Source organism: Drosophila biarmipes, chromosome X (assembly GCF_025231255.1).
Source record: "Drosophila biarmipes strain raj3 chromosome X, RU_DBia_V1.1, whole genome shotgun sequence".
Taxonomy (NCBI): Eukaryota; Metazoa; Arthropoda; class Insecta; order Diptera; family Drosophilidae; genus Drosophila; species Drosophila biarmipes.
The window spans coordinates 20634982-20658941 of NC_066611.1; the positions used below are offsets into that span (position 1 = coordinate 20634982).

At 42.3% G+C, this 23960-nt stretch overlaps 1 protein-coding gene across 3 annotated transcripts; it reads right to left on the reverse strand.

Moving 5' to 3' along the window:
• Positions 1–3621: 3621 nt before the first annotated feature.
• Positions 3622–23178, reverse strand: LOC108023485 (uncharacterized). Of its 3 annotated transcripts, none has more exons than XM_017093008.3 (9): positions 23097–23178; positions 22398–22644; positions 12658–13214; positions 8838–9904; positions 8679–8777; positions 8496–8615; positions 7474–8427; positions 6931–6990; positions 3622–6855 (listed from the first exon to the last, which is right to left on the reverse strand). In XM_017093008.3, the coding sequence occupies exons 3-9, from the start codon at positions 12847–12849 to the stop codon at positions 5874–5876; spliced, it is 3474 nt and encodes a 1157-aa protein (XP_016948497.1). In that variant the 5' UTR covers positions 12850–13214; positions 22398–22644; positions 23097–23178; the 3' UTR covers positions 3622–5873. The 3 variants fall into 3 exon arrangements, with proteins under 3 accessions (XP_016948497.1, XP_016948498.1, XP_050744720.1); XM_017093009.3 differs by having other exon boundaries at positions 23103–23155; XM_050888763.1 differs by lacking the exons at positions 22398–22644; positions 23097–23178 and adding an exon at positions 15693–15711.
• Positions 23179–23960: the final 782 nt, after the last annotated feature.

Below are 23960 nucleotides of genomic sequence, written 5' to 3' on the forward strand. Positions count from 1 at the left end.
GATTTTTTTCGTGGTTTTTCAATCGCAGTTTGGTCAAATCAAGGCGTACAGTAAAAAGGTCGACTGTTTTGAAAAGCTTGCTCAATTTTCCACCGATCTGCATCATTTAAAAAGAAATTTATTTTTTGACCCATTTTCTCATTTTTTATAAGGGGGTATATCATGTTTTTTTGGATTTCAGATTTGGGTCCAAAAAACTCTTTAATTTTGTGGTTTTTTAATCGTAGTTTGGTCAAATCAAGGCGTACAGTAAAAAGGTCGACTGTTTTGAAAAGCTTGCTCAATTTTCCACCGATCTGCATCATTTAAAAAGAAATTTATTTTTTGACCCATTTTCTCATTTTTTATAAGGGGGTATATCATGTTTTTTTGGATTTCAGATTTGGGTCCAAAAAACTCTTTTATTTTGTGGTTTTTTATTCGTAGTTTGGTCAAATCAAGGCGTACAGTAAAAAGGTCGACTGTTTTGGAAAGCTTTCTTTATTTTCCAACGTTCTGCATCATTTAAAAAGAAATTTATTTTTTGACCCATTTTCTCATTTTTTGTACGGCGGTATATCACGGTTTTTTTAAAAAGAAATTTATTTTTTGACCCATTTTCTCATTTTTTGTACGGCGGTATATCACGGTTTTTGGATTTCAGATTTCGATCCAAAAAACGATTTTTTTCGTGGTTTTTCAATCGCAGTTTGGTCAAATCAAGGCGTACAGTAAAATGGTCGACTGTTTTGGAAAGCTTTCTTTATTTTCCAACGATCTGCATCATTTAAAAGGAAATTTATTTTTTGACCCATTTTCTCATTTTTTATAAGAGGGTATATCATGTTTTTTTGGATTTCAGATTTGGGTCCAAAAAACTCTTTTATTTTGTGGTTTTTTAATCGTAGTTTGGTCAAATCAAGGCGTACAGTAAAAAGGTCGACTGTTTTGGAAAGCTTTCTTTATTTTCCAACGATCTGCATCATTTAAAAGGAAATTTATTTTTTGACCCATTTTCTCATTTTTTGTACGGCGGTATATCACGGTTTTTGGATTTCAGATTTCGATCCAAAAAACGATTTTTTTCGTGGTTTTTCAATCGCAGTTTGGTCAAATCAAGGCGTACAGTAAAAAGGTCGACTGTTTTGGAAAGCTTTCTTTATTTTCCAACGATCTGCATCATTTAAAAGGAAATTTATTTTTTGACCCATTTTCTCATTTTTTTATAAGAGGGTATATCATGTTTTTTTGGATTTCAGATTTGGGTCCAAAAAACTCTTTTATTTTGTGGTTTTTTAATCGTAGTTTGGTCAAATCAAGGCGTACAGTAAAAAGGTCGACTGTTTTGGAAAGCTTTCTTTATTTTCCAACGATCTGCATCATTTAAAAGGAAATTTATTTTTTGACCCATTTTCTCATTTTTTGTACGGCGGTATATCACGGTTTTTGGATTTCAGATTTCGATCCAAAAAACGATTTTTTTCGTGGTTTTTCAATCGCAGTTTGCTCAAATCAAGGCGTACAGTAAAAAGGTCGACTGTTTTGGAAAGCTTTCTTTATTTTCCAACGATCTGCATCATTTAAAAGGAAATTTATTTTTTGACCCATTTTCTCATTTTTTATAAGAGGGTATATCATGTTTTTTTGGATTTCAGATTTGGGTCCAAAAAACTCTTTTATTTTGTGGTTTTTTAATCGTAGTTTGGTCAAATCAAGGCGTACAGTAAAAAGGTCGACTGTTTTGGAAAGCTTTCTTTATTTTCCAACGATCTGCATCATTTAAAAGGAAATTTATTTTTTGACCCATTTTCTCATTTTTTGTACGGCGGTATATCACGGTTTTTGGATTTCAGATTTCGATCCAAAAAACGATTTTTTTCGTGGTTTTTCAATCGCAGTTTGGTCAAATCAAGGCGTACAGTAAAATGGTCGACTGTTTTGGAAAGCTTTCTTTATTTTCCAACGATCTGCATCATTTAAAAGGAAATTTATTTTTTGACCCATTTTCTCATTTTTTGTACGGCGGTATATCACGGTTTTTGGATTTCAGATTTCGATCCAAAAAACGATTTTTTTCGTGGTTTTTCAATCGCAGTTTGCTCAAATCAAGGCGTACAGTAAAAAAGTCGACTGTTTTGAAAAGCTTGCTCAATTTTCCACCGATCTGCATCATTTAAAAGGAAATTTATTTTTTGACCCATTTTCTCATTTTTTATAAGCCCATTTTCTCATTTTTTATATCATGTTTTTTTGGATTTCAGATTTGGGTCCAAAAAACTCTTTTATTTTGTGGTTTTTTAATCGTAGTTTGGTCAAATCAAGGCGTACAGTAAAAAGGTCGACTGTTTTGGAAAGCTTTCTTTATTTTCCAACGATCTGCATCATTTAAAAGGAAATTTATTTTTTGACCCATTTTCTCATTTTTTGTACGGCGGTATATCACGGTTTTTGGATTTCAGATTTCGATCCAAAAAACGATTTTTTTCGTGGTTTTTCAATCGCAGTTTGCTCAAATCAAGGCGTACAGTAAAAAAGTCGACTGTTTTGAAAAGCTTGCTCAATTTTCCACCGATCTGCATCATTTAAAAGGAAATTTATTTTTTGACCCATTTTCTCATTTTTTATAAGCCCATTTTCTCATTTTTTATATCATGTTTTTTTGGATTTCAGATTTGGGTCCAAAAAACTCTTTTATTTTGTGGTTTTTTAATCGTAGTTTGGTCAAATCAAGGCGTACAGTAAAAAGGTCGACTGTTTTGGAAAGCTTTCTTTATTTTCCAACGATCTGCATCATTTAAAAAGAAATTTATTTTTTGACCCATTTTCTTATTTTTTGTACGGCGGTATATCATGGTTTTTGGATTTCAGATATTGGTCCAAAACTGCGGTTTTTCAATCGTATTTTGGTCAAATCAAGGCGTACAGTAGAAAGGTCGACTGTTTTGAAAAGCTTGCTCAATTTGCCACCGATCTGCATAATTGAAAGAATTTGTTTTTTTGAACCTTTTTGCATATTTTATAAGTCTATATATCGTTTTTTTTTAATTAAAAACAAAACATTATTTTGTGGTTTTTTAAACAATTAATAATGTTTAATGAATTATAATACAAGTTCGCCAATGGATAAAATCTATTAAAAGAGAAACCTACATACAAAAATAGACCATCAATGTTCATTTGCGTCATATATGTGAACTTTTAATAACAAAATGTTTCAATCTCCCAAAGAAATTAATTTGGAAGCACACAGAGGATTTTGCTGTGACACATAAATCTCCTAGGAAAATATAAAAATGTATCCAAAATATGCTTTGAGTATGTTTCTAGACATTTCTTTATAGAGCCTACTGATTTTTGAAAATTTATATTTACTTAATACGATCATATATATATGATCAAATAAAAATAAAGAGAGATTTTGGGACAGCTGATATTTGGATGCTTGGACAGTCATGGGTAGAACCTGCTGGAAATAGGAAGAGATGTGCGAAAGCTTCTCTTCCGACAGAGACATTGCCTTCTTTTAGGAACTTTGTATAATATTCGGCGAGGGCTTTGCATTTAGAAAGAAACGTAAGCTACTTTACACATGCGACGAAACTTTGATTAACTACCCAAGACAGCAATAAGTCCCACAATACATTTTCTTGAAATATTATTTATTCATTTAAAAATATATAATGTTGCTTGTATTTTGTTTCGTTTCTTTTCCTTCATATGACATTTTGGAATGATTATTTAATGCATTACATCGGCTTGTCTCTAGGTGTGTGTATCTTGGGTGTTTCCGTGTGGGTGTTTAGTCAGATTTAATCGCTACATAGGCACGTCAGTTCTATTTGTTGATGCTGCTGCAATGGATCCTTATTATTATTTATTACTTTAAAAATATGTATAGTTATGTATAGTAAATTATATTTCATAGACATCCTTGCATTTCATACAAAAATGTAATCGTTTGTTGTATCTCTATTTTATAAGCTGCGGCTAATAAATATGGTATATAAAAAAAAAAACAAAAAAAATTACTTCATAAATTTAGTTTCGTATGCGTTTAAATGTTACATATTTATATAAATGGATATATTTATATGTAATGAATATCGAAAATACTTTGCAGTATGCGCGTGTGTGTTTTGCATGTGTGTGTGTGCTGTGGTGGAGGGAGGGAATCATCATTGATTGATTGATAGAAAGCAGTTACAATTTCAAATTGTACAAAAATATAAAAAAATACTATGTCAACCTTCGCCACCGCTCTCTCGCTCGCACTCTCTTGCCATCTCCCTTGCTCTAACTGTTGATCTTAAAAGCTATACAAAAATAAATCGCAGACGAATCGAATTTCATCCACTACAACAAAAAAGAATAATAAAATATACGTTCCTTAAAGGGGCTGTAAGTAAATACAGTTCTGAGTCCTCGGCTTAACTTGTCCTCATTTGCCTGTTCTTCACTTTGTTCTATTGGAGATTGGGTTTTCTCACTTTCAACTAACAATTGGCTACGACTCTTTTTTAGTTAATCGTTTTTTACATAATTTTGGGTTTGATTGCAGGATGGATTCAGAATAGCTGTCTCTGTGGAAAACGACCAAGACGAAGAAGGGAAAAGAGTTAGGAAGTGAAAGTTGCTAAGTTATTGGCTTAACCCCACTGTGAGCACACAAAAAATGCAATTTTTGCTTGTGTGCACCTATGGTTTTTCTGAATTTTGGTATGTCTTTGGGAATGTATTGAAAGTTTTTCTAAAATAAAACTAATTGATGCTTTAATTGACCTAAACTTATTTTAGATTTTAAGATTTGTTTCTACACTCAACCAAAAACAACAGATGTTTGTAAAAGTAAAATGCAGTGCCTAAAAGCCGTAAATTAGAAGTGGAATTTTAGGGGTTGGGAACCAACTCACGACTTTCGAATAAATCATTTTTGAAATGCGCACTAAAAGAATGCACAGTGGTGTTTGGGCCAGTGTTTCCTCTCTTTCTCCCATCCCTCAGTCCCCCATTTTCCGTCTCGGTCACTCGTAATACACTATACATTCATCTGGTTTTCTAGGTTTAGGTTATAATTGCACTTATGTGGCTAGCTTTCTTAACTTTCTCTTTAGCTGCTGTTTGTTCTGCTTCCGCTTGCTTTGTTCTGATTGTTATTGTATCGTTTGATGCATTAATTTAACTAACTTAAAGTTCAGTACTGAATAATAATTGCTCGTACGCGGTGTGTGTGCGTGAGTATAAATAAATTAATTAAAAGTGATGCAAATCTTTAAATACATTTCTCAGCTGGAACGCACACACAAACACACGACGGCATGCGATCAATAAATATGTTAATTAATTTATAACATTATCGGCTAAGTGTGTGTGTGGTGGTGCAGTGTGTGTGGATGGAGGAAGAGGAAAGGAAGCTGCTGAAAGTGGGGAAGGGAAATCATTTCCGTTTCCTCGCTTGGAATGAACATGTTGTTTGGGTGCCTTCATTTCTTTGTGTGTGTGACATTCTAGGAATGCTTAGCATATATATATTGGATATATATAAATCTAATACAGAATCATACCATATACGCTATCTCATATCGAGTACAAATACAAATACGTTTCAAGCGCGCACTCTCCTCAAATACTATATAAAAAATACAAGTTGTTGTTGATGCTGTGCTGGTCTATATGCATATGGATAAGGGTTGCTCGAAAAAACAGTATTAAACCCAAAGTCGTAGATGCGGACACTATCTTCAATAGCTTAAAATTCCCTTTTGGACCTACAGCTGCCAAGTGTAATTGTCTAGAAAATGCCTTCTACGAGTCTGCGTCCACTCCAACGCGTTCTACATTTAAGTCCTAGATCTAGGCCAAGAAGGGGAGGACGACTACTTCCGGTCCGGTGTGATCTAGCGCGTGAAGGCACTGAGAAAGTGTGGCCCGCCCATGTCGAACTGCTGCTGCTCGTAGCCGTCGTCGGCCAGGCCAAAACTGCTGCCGGCCAGTGCGGCGCTGCCCGGCACAACGCCGCCGACGCCGGCCAGGCCAGCTGCCGCTGCTGCTGCCGCCGCCACAGTGGCCGCCTTGAGCTGGCTGATGGCCAGCATGGGCGGCTTGTCGCCGGGCTTCCAGCGCCGGTGGATGCCCATCGACTTGAGCTTCTGGCAGACGGACGAGGGCGATATATTGATGCCCTTCTCGGCCAGGCGAGCCGACACCTTCCAGTACTGAATGTTGCTGTCCTCCTTGATCAGCTCGAGTATTTCGCGTGTGATCTCCTTGTCGCGCAGCTCGCGTTCCGCGGCCTTCAGGCGGCGGCGAGGATGCAGCATCTTCGGCGGCGACTGCTGCTGCTGATAGTGTGATGTTTCCGCTGGTGTGTGATGACGCATTTGTTGCTGCTGCTGCTGATGCTGCTGTTGCTGCTGCTGCTGTTGTTGAAGTAGCAACTCCTGTTGCTGGCGTTGCTGTTTGATTAGCTCCATTTGCTCCATTTGCTGTTGCTGCTGTCGCTGCATCTCTTGCTGCTGGCGTTGCTGCTGCTCCTGTTGTTGCTGATGTTGCTGCTGCTGCTGCTGCTGTTGCTCCTTGGCGCTTAACTCCTCGGAATGCCGGCCATCCGAACGCTTGTTGCGGTACGACAGCGGCACTCCCTTGAGAATGGCATCGCGCACCTTCCAGGCCGTCATCTGAGAGACATTGAGGGCCCTGGCTATCTCCATGGTGGAGGAGTTCTGGGCCACCAGCAGCTTGGCCATGGCGTATTTCTCGTCATCGATGAAGACGTTCGGCTTGCGGGGCTTCTTGCCAGTTGGAGTGGCAGTCGGGGTGGCTCCGGATGAGCCGGGAACGGGTAGTGGGGCAGCGGTGTTGCTGCTGGAGCTCCCATTGCTGGGGGGAGGGAAACGAAAGTATTAGTGGGATATGCTCATTGGGCTATGCGCCTGCATACCCTGTCACACTTACCTCTCGTTGCTGTTCATGTGGGGCATGGAGCGCAGGGACAGGTTGACGGGCAGGGCGTGCCTATTGTTTGCGGAATAAAATCATGATAAGATTCGCAATCTATTTTAAATTGTAAATACGTGTATATATACGCCTCTTATCTCTGCCTATCTCATTTTAATTCCCTAATGCCACAGCCACGACTGCAATAAAGCTTACTTTCCCTATGCATCCGTAAGGCTATACATGTTATAGGACATTGTAACAGAAGCTCCTGCCAATATAATCATGACCAATCGAATTAGGAAAGTTTTCCGGCGAACAAACATGGCCTTCATAACTATTTGAGAATACTTCTGATAGGAACGGTTGCTAATCATATTATTTAGGCTGAAATATTTATGACTAATGGTGAGATAACGGTATTTATACATTTATGGTATCTCAAATACTATGGGAACGCCTATTCCTTCCCGATGATTAGTTGTTGGTGCGGGAAAGAGCTTTTATTGGGCATTTAAATAATCATAAATGCCTTTATGGGTTGTTAGAAAACAGACTTACATGACGGCGGGCGGATAGCGTGTGAGCATCGGCATTCCGCCGTTGTGGACCTTCTGCTGCTGCAGTTGCTCCAGCTCGCGGTCTCGCTGCTCCCGCTCTCGCTCGCGGTGCTGCTGCTGCATCTGCAACTGCTGGGCGTTGACGATGTGGGGGAAGTGTTGCGACTCGGCCAGCAGCCGCTTATAGACCTCCACGTCGGTCCGCGCGGCAGCAGCATGGACCTGCACCGGCACCGGGACCCCAACCCCACCGGAGCTGCCCATCGATGGCGGCGCCAGTGGTGGCGGTGCCGGCGAAACAGAGCTGGGCCGTCTGCCATTGGAATGATGGTCGTTGTTGTCGGTGCCCTCAAAGGGATCGTGCTCAATGGGTTCGGAGTCAGGATCGGGATCGTAGCCATTGTGGAGCAATCCGCAAACGGCATCCTCATCGCCCATATAGCCGGCCGTCTCCTCGGCTCCGATCTCCTCCGCTCCACACTCGTCCACCAGGCCCAGTTGATGGTGCGAATGGTGGAGCTGCTGCTGCTGCTCCTCCTCATCCTCGCTGTCCTGTCGCTCCTCCTTGATGAGACCCAAGCCCAGGTGGTTGTAGGGAAGGCTCAAGTGGTGATGCTCCCGTTCGCGTTCCGCTGCTGCAGCAGCTGCCGCCTGCTGCTGCTCCTCCTGCTGTTGCTGCTGCAAGTGCAACTGCTGATGATTATGCTGCTGCTGTTGCTGCAGCTGCTGCTGCAGGTGCTGCTCCTCCTGCGAGGGATCCACCACACGCTCATGGAGACTGACACCATTAACCAGACTCTTGCGCAGGCGCCAGGCGAAGGTGCGCGAGATGTTCAGCTCGTTGGCAATCACCGTGGTGGTGGCCTCGCGCAGTATCAACTGCTTGGCCAGGGCAATCTTCTTGGCATCCAGCTTGATGCGAGTGCGTCCCTTTCGCTTGTTGGCCAGGCCCAGTCTGCGGGAGATAACCAGATGAAAATCAGATGGGCTTCCCTCGAGTTGAATCCAATGCCGTACACTTACTTGCGATTGTTGATGTGCAGATCGGGAGCCGTGGGCTTGCGTGCTCCTCCGCCGGCGGCAATGCGCTTGGGGAAGTTGTTGAACTGCACAATGTTCTGCTTGAAAAGCTGCTGCAGGGGCCTGAAATGAAGGACATAATCGCACTTATAATCGGAGTCCAAGCAGTGTCAGCGGATCACTTACATTTTGGCCGCCTTCGAGGGACAACCGGTGCGCTTGTGCCAACCCAAATGGTGGCCCGTGGGGAAGAGGACGTGACAGTCCGAGCACTGCATAGGTCGGCTAAGGGGAGGAGAGATCAAATTAACACTGGACTCTGGCCAGAGATTAGCCCACACTTACGTCTGGTTGCGACGCTTCTTCACACACCGACCGCGCCGTATGTGCTTCTCCAGAAAGCGCTTGTAGAAGTAGGTCTTGCGGCAATTGCTGCACTCGTACACCGGACCCGGCGCTCCATGGACGCTCTGCATGTGCGCCTTGAGGATCTGCTTCATCTCGAATATCTGATAGCAATGGGGGCACTGGAAGCCCGGTCCGCGCATGCCCTGGACCACGCCGACGCCGGCCACGCCATTGACCAGGTCGTTGGGATTCGAGGGATCCGCTGGCGCCTCGTCGCCCGGCGTGATCAACTCTATTTCGGGTATCAGGGGCAGCGACATATCCTCATCATCATCATCGTCGCCATCGCCATCGTGGTGGAGGTGGTGCCGGTGGTCGAGATCGAGCTCCATATCCTGACCCGGTGGACCGGTGGCGGAGCCATTGGGGAACTTGTTCATCTGATGCTGCATATACTCCTGCATCAGGCGAATCGAGTTGAAGTTGAACGGCTCCTTGGGGTGCACGCCGGTTATTTCGCCATCGTCGTTATGGTGGCTCAGGTGATTAATCTCCTCCACATCATCCTCATCTTCGGGATGGGCATCATCTGCCAACTCGAGCCCATTTCGATGGTGACCCTCATCCGGCTCCGCATCGTTGTTGCCTGGTTCGTGATGCTCGTCCATCTCCTCCGGGACCTCGTCTCCCCGATGGCCATTAATTGCCTGGTGGCCATGGCCGTTCTGCAGCCGCTTGTGTGCCTCTCCAGCGCCCTCTTCATTGTCGTTAGCCTGGTCCTGGTCGTTGTCCTCGTCCTCGTCGTCGGAGGAGGAACTGCTGCTGGTGGAGCTGCTGCCGCTGGCGCTGCTGCTCCCGCTGCCACTGCTGCAGCCGCTGCTCTTGGCCTGTTCGGCGGCGGCGCTCGTCTCCAGCGAATCCGCGCCCTCGATTTTTTGGAGCCTCAGTTGCTGGCGATAGAAGCTGTCCGCCTCCTCGCACTTCTTCTTGAACACGCAGGCCGATATGGCTGTCTTGGCACAGCCGACGCACACCTGTTGCGGGAGCGTGTCGTTTTTGCTGATCTGTAATGCCAAGAATCGCATTTGAATTCGAACTTCACCCTGGCCAAATGTAACGGATGCAAGATTGCCATATAGTTGGATAAATGTGGTCAATCGATTTTCGAAGTTCATACTGTAATTACTCACTCGCCGCAAACGAAAATGGCTGATTTTCCTATTCAATCTTCATTATAGTCAACTTAATGTACTCCGACTTCCCATTAACTGCTACAGATTTGAATAACTCCTTGTACCAAGAACCCATTAACTTTACGGAGCTAATTTCAAAGCTTTTCTATTCATTAACTAAATTTGTTATTGCTTCTAATGTGAACCCGACCGCGCTTATTCCCAATTTTATTGAAGGACCATTTTGTACTTGCAAAGTTCCTGGAAATCGACTTTATAATTCCCCAGGCGTTGCCAGATTGCTGAAAGACGCGTTGCGAATGCCCAAAGACAACATAAAATTCCCTGAATTGGCAACATAATCTACTCAAGTGGGAAAATTGCAGAAATAAACCAGAAAATTGCAGCATTTCAACGGTTGAGGAAAAACACACATGAGGAGAAAATAAAATTGAAAATATGCACATGAATTGTAAAAACACAGAAGCGAACAGGGGGCGAAGACACCCGGGCGAGAAAACGAAAACACACAGAGCCACCCCATTCACATTCACGTGCCACCTCTCACCCCTTACTTCACCCCTTACCAACCCACCAGAATCGAGGGGCCAACGAACGTCTAAGCCGAACACAAAGTAGGAAGTGGGCAAAGAGCAAGTGTACACAGAGGAAAACAAAGTGGCTCCATTACTAAATCCAATTGTAGGTCACAATGTTCGGAAGCGCACGGGTTCAAATGGCATGGGCAACGTATTTCATAGGAACAATTTACTTTGTCGATTTGACATCCATAAATTCTGGTATCTAGTACAATAACATGGTGCCAATATAGGTCTGTACATAAATTAATTTATTTACTACCCCAAAAATAAATTTTTGTGTAGGAGAGCCACAGAGATTAGAAGGAAGCACGAGTTCAAATGCCACTGCCCGATGATTTCCTTTTCATTCATTCAGCGTAATAAATATCATGAATTATGAATCATAAGAACACATTAATTTGACATCATAAAATTTAAGATACACTGTCTGGTTCTGTGATATGGTATTCGCATTTATGGGCTCCATAAAAGTATTTCTTCTTGTGTAGGAGAGCGACCGAGAGATTAGGAGTAGCTGGCTAAGAGAGCCGAGAGAGCCAAGTGTGTAAAGTTGGGCAAAGGAAAAATGTGTGGAATTAAGCCAAGCACACACACACACACACACACACACACACACTAACAAACAAGCACTTCTAAGCAGCAATTCAAACGGTAAATTATTTTACAAAAGCCAAGGCAGAGAAACGAATACGAAACGATACGAAATGAAATGAAATGAAGAAATACAAGATACAAGATACAAAATTCGAAGACAGAGACCCACAAGACATTCCATCGAGCGACGATGGAAAAATATGAAACGCTCGTTGGAAAAAATTGTATACACAATACCCTATACACAATACACAATATGAATAAAATAAACTAACCAAAGCCGAACCGAAGCCGAAACCATTCCAGCGAACAAATAAACAGAATAAATGGCCAAAGAGGAGTGGAGCAACAAGACAAAGCAATGAAAACTGATTCCAAATTACACACACATGTGGGGATACAAGATATAATAATACGTACGGGCGATTGTGTATGAAAATTAATATGAATAATAAATACGCAGAGTGCCTGTGCCTCTGCCTGTGGTGGTGTGAATAACTTTCATGTGTTTGCTTTTTTAGTTTTAGTATTCCGCGAAGAAGAACACAACAACATCTTGGATTACACACAATCAGTGGGCTCACAACGTCGACACACCTCGTTGAAAGCTCTAGTACAGACCCCTCCCCCGAAAAGATATGGCTTACTTCAGTAAGATATGGCTCCTAAGATAAGTCCACAAAACTCACTTCCTGCCATACAATGTGTTTTGATGAATTCTAAGCTTAACTCTTGGAAACGCAGAGGGTTTGTATGGAATACAAATTAGGATCGATTTTATATGCAAACAGCTCGAAAAGCTCCTCATACTATATGGGATAGAAGGGAAAACAAGTCATTCCCAGCAAATCATTAAAATCAATAAGTACAGTGGTCGCTGGCTGAGGAACTATCGTTCCCTACCACCTAAACGTGTGTCCAAACTTTAAGTTAATTAAATACATTTTCCTCGACTTTGAGGTGCTTAGCTACACTGTATCACGTGCCTGTTTCTTATAACGTCTATTCTAATCAGGCATTATGAAACCACCAGCTCTAAAATGTTTCTTATCACAACGTTTACCATCTCGGGATGATAAGAGGGCAATGTAAATTGAGAACTAACCTGTTTTACAAACCCAATTTACTTGCTTATTTCAGTCGCAGAAGTTTTTACCAGTGCTCTCGGGAAATTAAAGTTAGTTAGGAACTATACAACTGTATAATACATCTTGATATCTAGTTTATAATCCTTTTTTAACAAGGCACCTAATATTTTGTCAAACTATCCCTGTTGGTTTGTTTGGCGAGCGACCACTGTGTTATGAAAGTCAGTTCAGTTCTTGACCTTCGGTTCACCCGCCTCTTATTCGCCACCTTCTGCGTCTTCTGTTCCGAGTTCTCAGTGCTAGGATTGCTCCCCATTATGCCTTTCTGCTCCCCTTTTCGCCTTCTGGCTTTTGCACTCACCTTGACGTTGGCCAACGTGGTAATCTTCTGCCAGAGCGCATCCTCGCCGAAGATGGGTATCATTGGCAGGTTGGCTGTGGACACTGTGGACGCTGTGGTGGTGGCGGTGTTGTTGTGCTGGTGGTGGGTGGTGATGCAGATGCGACATAACGGTGCACTTCCGCCCCCAACCTCCTGCTGCTCGCTCTCCATCGCGAGAGTGTGGAACGGAAGGAACTGGAACTGGAACTGAAGGAGATGGAGCTGCTGCAGGAGTAACCGCTGGCCATAAACTGCATGCCTTCCAAAGGTTCCGGGCTCTTCTGCTTCCACTGAGCGTCGTCGGCGTCGTCGTCGTAACACAAACCTCCGCCAGTGGGTGGATCAGATCAATCACTTATCCTATGCAATATCGATGGAATGATGGAATAGGAAGAGAGAGTTCGAGTTGAGCCGGCAACAAGTGGCACCCTCTCTCCCGCAAGAGAGCGGCGCGCGGAACGAACGGAAAGGAGAGCGCACGGAAAACAGAAACGCAGGAACGGAACGTTCTGATTGTACCGACGACGTTTGGTAAACTGAAATGGGAATGCAGAGCAGAACAAGAAAACTATTTATTAATAATGGGGCATAAACGAAAAATGTGTGTAGGAAAAAAACAGAAAAAGAATATACACATAGTCGTGTGATACGAAGACAGACCCACTCAAGACGCAAAGAAAACTAAATAAGAGTTAACAAAACAACGAGCGAGCAAACTAGAAAATAAATGTGAAAAATAAAAAAAAAACAAACAGGCACACACACAAACACATTGATGGCAACACAATGGCACACAGATATAAACATACATACTCCTTGCCCGCTCGTACACACAGACATATATTTATTGTGTGGATTTCAACAAAAACAACAGCAGCAACAACAAAACAATTCTTACTGTCGTAGTCGCCGTAGAAAAGTTATGAACTTGATACACACACTAGCGCACATACAAAAATAAAATTACACAAAAGAAAACAAGTCGAAACTAAAAAATAACATTCATACACACACACAGTTGCATGGGGTATCTCACAGATACGACGGCCGAGAGACACGAACAATAATAGTAGCAAAAATCGTAACGAAACGAAATGAAATAAAACTTTATATCTACAAAAGTTTTGGAATGGGGTGGGGGGAGGGGTGTTGGGTAAGGGGGCTCGGGGGGTTATAGAGAAGATAGGGCGGAAGACAAAGCGCACAAAGTACGATAAACTCATGCTCGGTCTCTTTCGCTTATTTCGGAATGGGAAAAAATTGCTGTAATTTAGTTGAGCAATTAAGTTTCAGCTTGCCATATTCGCTCCATCGATAAACGCATCTCGATCAATAAATCACCAGCGTCATCGATAAGCCAGCGGCAAAAAGTCATCGAACTATCGACGTTACCATTCCATTTAACTCTATCCCCCCCCCCACTACAACTAGCACACAAGAAGTACTGGAAAGAACAAGGTGAACGAACGGAAATGGAAAATGCGTGGAACACAGCTCAGAGAACTACGAACAAATTCCAAATGCAATTCAAGTTCAGCTACGGAATGCAAAAATTCTCAACCAGTTTCTCCTCCTGAGGACTGTTTGCGAAAAATCATATCCAAAAAAAACAACAAAACAAAAAGGCGCGGACTGCGTGGGGGGGGGGGGGGGGTGTCAATGGGGGTTTGGGAATCCTAGGCACATGAGTTTGCAAATTGAAATTCTGTTTTGATCTTCGGCGCGATCTCTCTTCTTCCCCCATCTGCACGGCAAGAGAACAAGAAACGCTCTCGCACAACGATGCGCGGAGAGCGAGAACGGAACAGAGAGAGGGGAAAAGCACCTGGAAACTGGAACTGGTAAAAAGACCAAAGCAATTTGCAATACATATTTGTACAACGAGCACTAAGCCCCCTCCCCCCACTCCCAGAAGAAACATAATGCAAGAAAGATATGGGCACAGTCGAACTTCCATAACCCCAACCAAAGTATCTAGACACAGGAGAGGTACCTGCGGGGGTTTCAGATCTTAGCTTACAGATCTTGACTGATAATATTCTTAGGAGAATTTCAAAAGGCCTTTTCTTGGGCCTAATAAGACTAAGAGTGTTTTCTTCACACTATCCAAAATGAGATGATAAATCTCGGTACTGCAATCGAACACATAGTAGACCTCAGATCGTAAAAATCATTGCATACTGCTCGGCGTCCTAGCCTGAAGTATAACTACGAAGTATAACTACGAAGAACCAAACACTTGAGCATATTTATTTTTTCTATTATTGACTTGGCCTCAGCCCATCTCAAATATCAAATTAGTTCTGTAATTTTACAACGAATTCAAAGTGCAAAAATGTCAAAGTCACAGCGATTTCGTATACTATAACAACTGGAACCACTTTTTATTACAAATAATTCGAGAAACAAAACTTGTTTGAGTTCCATTAATAATCTTTAAAAGAAACTTGAATTTTTATGAGACACATGGTGGGGGTTGGAGTTATGGAAGTTCGACTGTGTATGAATAGTTTCCATGTCTGTAAGAGGCCCGCATATGGAGCTACCCCTCTGGCTGCCACCGCTCCATCAATTGCCATTTCAAGTCAGAGCCAGACATTGTTTAGAGTTTAAAATAAAAATTAAGTAAAATGGAACCCATATAAAGCGCGTGATGTTGGTCAAGTGGGGGGCTGGGGCTGGGGCTGAGCGGAAAGTTGGTGGGAAACGTCGCGGTTTTGCACACATGCATGAGGAAGTGTACGGAATACGGAGCAAGAAAAGAAAAACCTTATAACAAACGAAATGCTTATTACTTATGAGAAGGGGGTGGTGGAGGGCGGGTGGTGGTTATAGTGCGTAAGAGTCGAGCGGAAAAGCAGGCAGAAAAGTCAAGAAACTCGAGATTTCTGTTTCTGCACAAAGACAAGACTAGGAGACCAGGAGACTAGGAGGCTAGAGAGAGCGAGCGAAGATTTCGCGGAGCAGAGCCGAAGTCGGAGCTCCAAGCGAACCGAGGCAGCCCCAACACGAACCTCGAGACAAGCCCCAGCGAACCCGAGTCCGAACCCGAACCCGAACTCGAAACCGAACTCGAAACCGAACTGAACTGAGCTGAACTGAACGACTCTACTCCGCAACTATTCAAGAAGTCGCGCCGAGAAAAGCAAATACACACTACTTATACCTCCACTTACTATCCCATATATCCCGGGGAAAGACATGTGTGTTGGTTGCCTTCGCTGTGGGTTCACCTCCACTCACACTGCGAGACTTAAAACTTTGTTATTTCTTTTTATGATTATTTTAGCTATTGTACAGTTCCCCAGAAAATTTATACACCGCACACGAACGACCAACGTACAAGGGTGCGGCTGGGAGGTGGGTGGCACACGGTGGATGGTGGATGGTGGATGGTGGGTTTCACTGCACACACTGACGTACAGACGTACAGACTTGCCATACCACACCGCACCGTACCATACAGAATTTAATATTTGTGAGCATATTTGCGGACGGCTCCGGAATGGTATAGAGCGGAATAGAAGCACAAGAACGCCGAGAAGACGATGGAGCACATCTAGAAGAATTGCAGACAGAAGAACGCGCGACTACAAAGTAAACTTTGTGTGTCGCTGTATTCGTAGCGTGTGTGCGCAAGCACTAGATAAATTCTAAACGCTGTCGTTGACTTAGAAAGTATTCCAAGCACAAAAGAAGTACAGCAAGCGGGCAATTCTTCTGTCGGCCTGCCAGCGTTCTTTTTCTCTTTCCCAAGATCAAGAAGATCAAGGGCCCGAAGATCCGGGGAAAATGCGCAAGAAATCCCTCCATGGCCTTGCATAACAAATGGCTGTGTTCATAATTGATTTGCGACTCCTGCATGCAACAGTTTTGGGGGGCAACCAGAGAGATAGCGAGGGAAAGGGGGAGGAGAGTTGCAAGAGAAGAAAGCTGAAGATATTAGGATTATGCAATGCCCCCAAAAGAATATCATTGTTCGTATCTACAGCTCTCGCAGACACTCACACAAACATGCACGGGCAAGCACTACAGTGATCACCACCAAATTGCACCTCAAAGATATTCGAGCTACCCAACCAGCGACAATTCCAGTGGACTATGCTCATCGAAAATAAGTAAAACATTCCTATAAATGCGATAGTGTGCCAAAGTGCTTGTTTGCACTAACTCGTTTTCCGTCTATACAAGTGGAAATCCGTTGATGTAACCCACACCACCAATAAATAATGATATACTGACTGCAAGGCCCGATGTCCAGATGTGTTTATAATATTAATACCAGGTACTTTATACTGTATTGATCCAAATGTGTGTAGCAACAGCCAGAGCTCACAAATTACTCTTTCAGCGAGGTGTAAGAGGCCACAGTCCTAAAGGCACTCGATTACCATCTTGCGACCAAGATAGCTCATAGAACGTCACCCATCATGCCATCCCACTTAGCCAGCTACCACTGTGCTGCATATTGAGAGCTCATACGAACGGTCGGTGGTCGATGGTCGATGGTCGGTGGTCGCTGGTCGGTGGTCGGTGGTAGAGGGGTGGGAGATCGAGGTGAGGCGAGGTTGGTAATTACAAACTCACGACAATGTGCGACGTGAACAATAATTTTACGTGTACTTGCAATAACAATAGCTCCGGAAGAAGACACACCAGCACGGCTGGCCGTCTGTGTGAGGAAATGTACACTTAGACATCTGTAAGTTCAACCATTATGAAAATTATAAAGAAAAGCCAAGAGAGATTGGAATGTGTTCGCTTGTTTGTTTTGTTTGTTTCCTTGCCGTCGGTTGACGAGATATTAATTTCGATAGTCGCTCAATACCGATAGCTGCTGAACTCACCCCATGGTAGGTGGTATCAGGTTTATCTGATTATGTAAACAATTTGCCCAACTATATGCGCCCGGTGATATATACACACACGAGAAATAAAACCTAGATAAACGCTGAGGTTTTCGTTTCGCCGAAATACCCAAATAAATATTGCAATTAAAATTTCTACAGAATTCGAAAGAGAACAAAAAGAAATGGGAGAGACAGAAGACCGTAGACCGGAGACCGGAGACCGAAGACCGGAGAAGCCCAAGACCAGAGGAATGCGTACAAAGAAAAGCTCCAAGAAAGCAAATAAATGCTCGCTGATAATGAAGATTGCGACAATGATGATGATGATGCAAAGAGAGGATATAAGGCCTAAAAAATAGAATGTAAGCAAGCGCAACGAGGAGGCTGTAGAAAACCAAGTCGACCGACCGATTCCACAAAAGGAGATGCGTGTGGGCGGGTGGGAGTGCCGAGAAGAAAAGGAACAGCTCGAGAAGACGAAAGGAGAAGAACAGGAATCGAAACATGGAGCCAAGGGGAAAAGCCAGGCCAAAACTAGATGAAAAACTTGGCAATAGCAGCGGAGATAAGCCGCAGATGAGAGGAGAGCGCACGGCAAACAGAGAACCGAGAGTTGGGAGCTGGGAACTTGGAACTGAGGAGCGGAGAACGCCGAACCCAGGAACGAGAATAAACCAGCCAGAGGAAAGAACCAGGCGCGCTCAATAGACAAGTTTCATATCCAGCAACTTGCCCATAAAAGCATCACAGATGCGGCACCTTCTCTCCACATCTTCCCATCAGTGCTGCAAAAAAGAAAAACAGATGTGTACAAAATAATAGGAGCCCAAAATATATGTTTTGCTACCCGGAAGAAACCGCTCCGGACGTTATGACGACGTATCTGTGAGATACATTTGCAGAAGCTCAGGAACTATGAGTAGTAGGAAAACGCTCCTATAAGACCTCGTGTCACTAAAGCCGAATGTTTTATCGTCCAATTAAAATAATATATTTTGGACACCTTCTGGAAGAATCTAAATACATCAATTCAGCAAATTGGATCGACAATGGGAACAGGGTTGCTATTATTTTGACCTCATTTGTAAGTCAATTGCAGTGGAAATCCTCCAACCGCAAGAGCTCGCTTGATTGATACCCTGTAGGTAGGGCGACCAGAGGGGGTTTTGGGTGAATGGGGGTAGATCATTTGGTGCGGTTTGCCCGTTTGGTCGGGAAACCACAGAAAGAGCAAGAGTAAGAAAAAGAACCAAGCGAAAAAGAAACTGTGCAGCATAGAAAAGTTTACAGCTTGAAAAATATTTTTATGGCCTTACATTTTGTGCTTGACTCTTGAGTGCGCGAGCGAGGGAGACGGGTGCGGCGAGTGCAAAGGAGATAGCAAGAGCACGTGCAATAAATGCAATTACCACATTCAAGCTAGCATCTGTCTCGTGTGTGTGAGTGTTCGAGTTTATGGGTTCAAGTTGTACGTTTTCTACAGACTTTTATAGACGATTCTGATACAAGGGGTATCAAGGGTGGATTGGCTTTCACACTCAACGTTACGCTGTTGGGCCTTGTAACTGCAGTTGGGACAGCTCTTACAATTTACACAGTTTGTCGGAATGTAATACATAAACTACATATCGTGCTGTTCCAAAAACAAGTAGCGTATAGAACAAAGGACAGGGGTCCTTGAATGAAAGAGGCCGGCAAATTAAAAGCTATAAAACGATACACATTCAGTTTATAGTGAGCTGTGCCTTAAAACCAGTTTTAAACACACTTTATTATAGGTTATTGTATAATCTAAATGATATGCCATTACAAAGTATACTCGAAGAAAAACTAGTTGCAAAGCATCAGAGTTTTGGAAATGGGCTGAATCCACTCTACCTTTGCAACCTTATAAACACACTTTATTATAGGTTATTGTGTAATCGAAATGATATGCCATTATTAAGTGTACTCCAAGAAAAACTACTTGCGAAACATCAGTGTTGGAAATGGCTGAAGCCACTCTACCTTTGCAGCCCCTTGAATAGTATAGTGTGGGACAGTGGCACTGGGGTATCGCACAGTCGACTTCTAGGACACTGTCCAACACTACTTATCTACTTTATGCGTTCACCAAACTTGAGAGGCAAACACAAATGAAGAAGAAAAAACTTGGAACCTAAACGACATTTGACTTTGCACTGTCTTTGCGTCTGCCTTGCCTGCGTTGGCTTTTGGCTTGCGACTTGCATTTGTTACTGCTGCTTTTGGTTTTCCTTCTGCTTATTTCTGTTACTGCACTTACATTTGTCGTATATTTTTTATTCAAACATACCTACATACTTTTCTTCATATGCATTTTATGTGCGTGTGAGTTGTCTACGATTGTCGGGAGTGTGTGAGTGTATGGGTGCATATCTGTGTGAGCTTGCCTCGGATCAAATTTGTTGAATTGTTTATTTAGTGCGCTGCCCCATTGTTGTTGCTGCTGTAGCTGTTTATTGCTATTGCCGTGTGTGTTGCCTTGTTGTTTTTCCACCGTGTGTTTTCCTCTCTTTTTATTATATTTTTTCGTTATTGTTATTATCGTTAGTTGGCTGCAGCAGTTGCATTCGCTCTCGTCGTCTTTTGTTTTTTTTTTCTTTTTTTTCGCCTTTTGCCGTCTCTTTCGTTTTTGGTATTTGTAAATTACATAAATTGTCTTGGACTATAAATTACGGGAAGATTATTATGGATTGTTGGCTGTGTGTCTTGTCTGCTTCTCTGCTTGTCTTGGTAACGAAGCGAGCGATACGATACGAATAAAAACCGCACTCAAAAGTCACTTCTCCGCCTCGACTTCGTTTTTTATGCTTTTATAGAGATCTGCATTTAATGATACTCGAGTAGTTACATATGCATATCGGCAACTCTTTGTTTTTTTCCCTTAGTGTACCTGTGTGAGTGCCACCACCATACAGCTGAGTCCGCAATAATAGTCATTTTTATGTTCTTCGAAGCGCAAAGGAAAACGCATAGTTTGGACATCTCTTTGTACAAGATGTCATTGTCTTGTTTAAATGCCAATTCGATAATCCCGAAACACATTAAATTACAACTACTTGTCAACTAATTGATTATCGCCATTTGTTAGGTGTTAAGTTTCTACACTATTGTCTTGAACGCAGCTGTAAATAGGTGTGTGTTTCTCCTTGTTGTTGTTGCAGTTTTTATTTGAGCTACGCTTGTTGTTTTTCTGAGTTGTTTCTGAGTCACAGAGAAGCAAGCTTGGAAATTGGAAATGGGATATGGTAATGGTAATGTTAACAAATATGTGCAGCTCCAGTCGTCTAGTGGGTTTTGTCTTCTTTTCTGCAAATGCCAGCTAGGCAGCTATAGGAAAAAGGGAAGGGCCCGAGCGAGGCAAGGGATCGCAAGAGGGGTAGGTGATCATTCGCATAAAACAGGAATCTTCTGCCTATTGAGCGGCAGAACACATCAGGCCATCGCTTTTCCCTGCCTAGCACACACAAAATAAGTGATGGCAATTTGCTTTGGTCGATAGCTACACATGTATTTCCATCAAATTGGAATGCTGTATTCGTTATTTTACATGGAATATTACCACACCAATTAGGCCCTCTTCGCATGGTACAGAAAGCAATTTAATTTGATCTATGTAACAAGTGTCACATCTGGGGCGGTGTAGCTTAAACCTCAACACTATCAAGACTGCGAGGTTTTTCGCTTTATATGAACAATTTTAAAATTATAGCTGCAGGAAAATTCATTTCCTATAATCTGTTGTTAAAACTCATGTTCAACATGCAATTTTCAGACTTCTTGGAGCCAATGTAATGTTCTGTCTGGAAGCCAATTGGAATATCAATTAGTAAACGGCTCATTAACCAACACTGTTTTTCCGTGAGAACTAGCCACTTTGTGGGCTCAAACAATAAGGCGATACTAATGGAAAACCCATTAATGTGGCAAACTCGATTTGGCTGTGTAATTAAGCTTCGAGACTTGAGGTCTTTGAGAGCTCTGCATCTTAAACTAAATGTTGCATAACAGTCGAGATTCCAATCAGAATTTGTTGAACATCACAGTGAAAACTTATCGGAGGCGTAGCAAAAGTAACCGCTGTGCAAGCGTGTGCGTGTTTGATTTTAGTTCGATTTTTTAGTGATCCTCGAACATGCGGTGTAGAAATTTCCGCCAGCGAAAACAACAACAAATTTCACTTAATTCAATTTATGAACAATGCAAACGCACACACATACCCGTGCATATGCGAGGGCACTTACAGATAGAAAACATACAGACATCGTCGTCGTTTTAACCTGACTTGTTGTTTTTCTCTATTTTATCAAGCGGGTGATCAAATACGAAAGAACAATAAACACACACATTCTCGGATTCTTAAACATTTTCGTAGGCATATTCAAAAAAAACTAAAAAAAAAACGTAATCTTTGACATACAGATACGGATACCGACAAACATACAGACACCAGCGGCAGACATACACACAAATACAAGTTAACGCACTGATTTAACGTAACTATTTTAATAAGAACTAGCGGAGAAAGAGAGGGCCAAGAAAAATGAGAGAAAATGACAGGGGGACGAGAGCGCCATAGACCGAGAGAGCGGCGCAAAGGAGAGCCAAGCCGAAGCAAAAAGGGGAGCACAAGGAGCGTGCGAGCGGGACGGGGATACAGGGCAATAGCAATAATAACAATAATAAATTGAAGAGTTAAACTAATAATGAAAATGTGTGTGCCTGTGTGTTTGCCTCTGATTGTACGTAGTGTGTGCGTGTGTGTATGTTTGCTCGGCTCTCTCGCTCTAGCGGGTAGTATGGTAGTATATTAATAATAAAGTCAAGTAAAATCGTCGTCGCACATACCTTTATTTAGTCGAAATTGCTATGTATTTATCTTGCTTCTTCTTCTTCGTTTTGACGTTGACTTCGCTGCTTTGCTATGCTGTTACTGTTGTTGCCGCTGCTGTTATTGTTATTTGCCGTTGGTTTCGTGCTTTTGTTGTTTTTCTTTTTCTCTTATAAGTTTTTCACACACAACAGAATCAAAATGGAATGTGAATGTGTAAAATCGTATTTATTACTGCTTTTTTGAAGTAGTTGCCTTGAATGTCTGTGTTTTGAGAGTGTGTGCAAGAATAGTAAATTATGTTAGTGCTTATATAAATTTTAATACCGTTGCTCTGATTTGATTTGTTCTTTGCTTTGCTTTGCTTTTCTTTGCGCTTGGCTTTTCTCCTTGCCGTTCTTTTCGCTGCACATTCCAATTGAAGGAAAACCCGAGAGAACAAGAACCAAAAACAAACAAACAAAAAGGAGGGCCGAGGGAGGGGGCAAAAGGAGACGCGACGACACACGCACGCAGTCAAATCGCAGTTATAAAATGTATGTTTATCTCTCTGTGTGTATGTATGTAACGCTGGCGAATGACAATCAAAGGTAAACACAATTAAGAATGCGCCTATTGTTGCAACTGTCGTTGTTGCTGCCGCTGCTGCGATTATCGTCGTCGTCGTTGTTATTGTTATTTGGCTTTTGTAGAGCGGCAAAGGTAAACTACGCTACCTGTACCTGCCAGCTGGCGCCGCATCACACGAGCACACACGTCCGTTCACGTCGAGAACCAAAACAAAAATGCGGTACAACATGGCGTATGCTGTCATTCCACCAGCCATTCACTTGCCACAGTCGAGCCTCGGCAGCACGAACCGAGCAACGTTCGCATAAAAAGCTCGAGTTGCAAACCTGTATGTTTTGGGTTATTTTATGCCAACTGCTGAAGCACAGCTTTTTATGTATGTAACTTCCTCTAGCTCACGTTGTTAATAACGTTAAAAATCTTCAGCATGATTTTGTTGTTGTCAATAAGACATTCAAATTTTTAAATACATTTTAAAGCAAAATTATCAATTACCAAAATGTATATATTTGTATTTTTTTATTTAAGAAAGCTTCTGTCTTCTACTCTTCGGTTATTAAAATTATATTTTTTATATTATATATTTTTATTATATTTTAGGTACGAATTCCGGTTACGAAAGGGAAGTTTGCCTGTATTGAAGATGCCCTCGTGAGACAGCATAGTCGCCCGTGTCACGAAACATCGGCTTTTTCCTGAGAATATCTTATTCCGGCAGTGTGTTTATTTTCCAATTTAAATTTTCTTGTATGACACCATTTTCTTTAAATGTATATAATGTTAATTGTATATCATTTAATCTCTCCCTTCTAATGATTTTGTGCCTGAGGAAGGACAGCCGTTTTAAATTCATTCAGAACACTCAATTATGTTTTAATCTTGATGTTTTAAAAAAAAACCCAAAAGGTTTTGAAAAAATTCAAACTCGGAGAGTGCTGTGAAACGCGCGAGGCTGCAGTGCTGCGCAGAGCTTTAATGCATGAAGTGTAACTTGAAATTCATATATAATA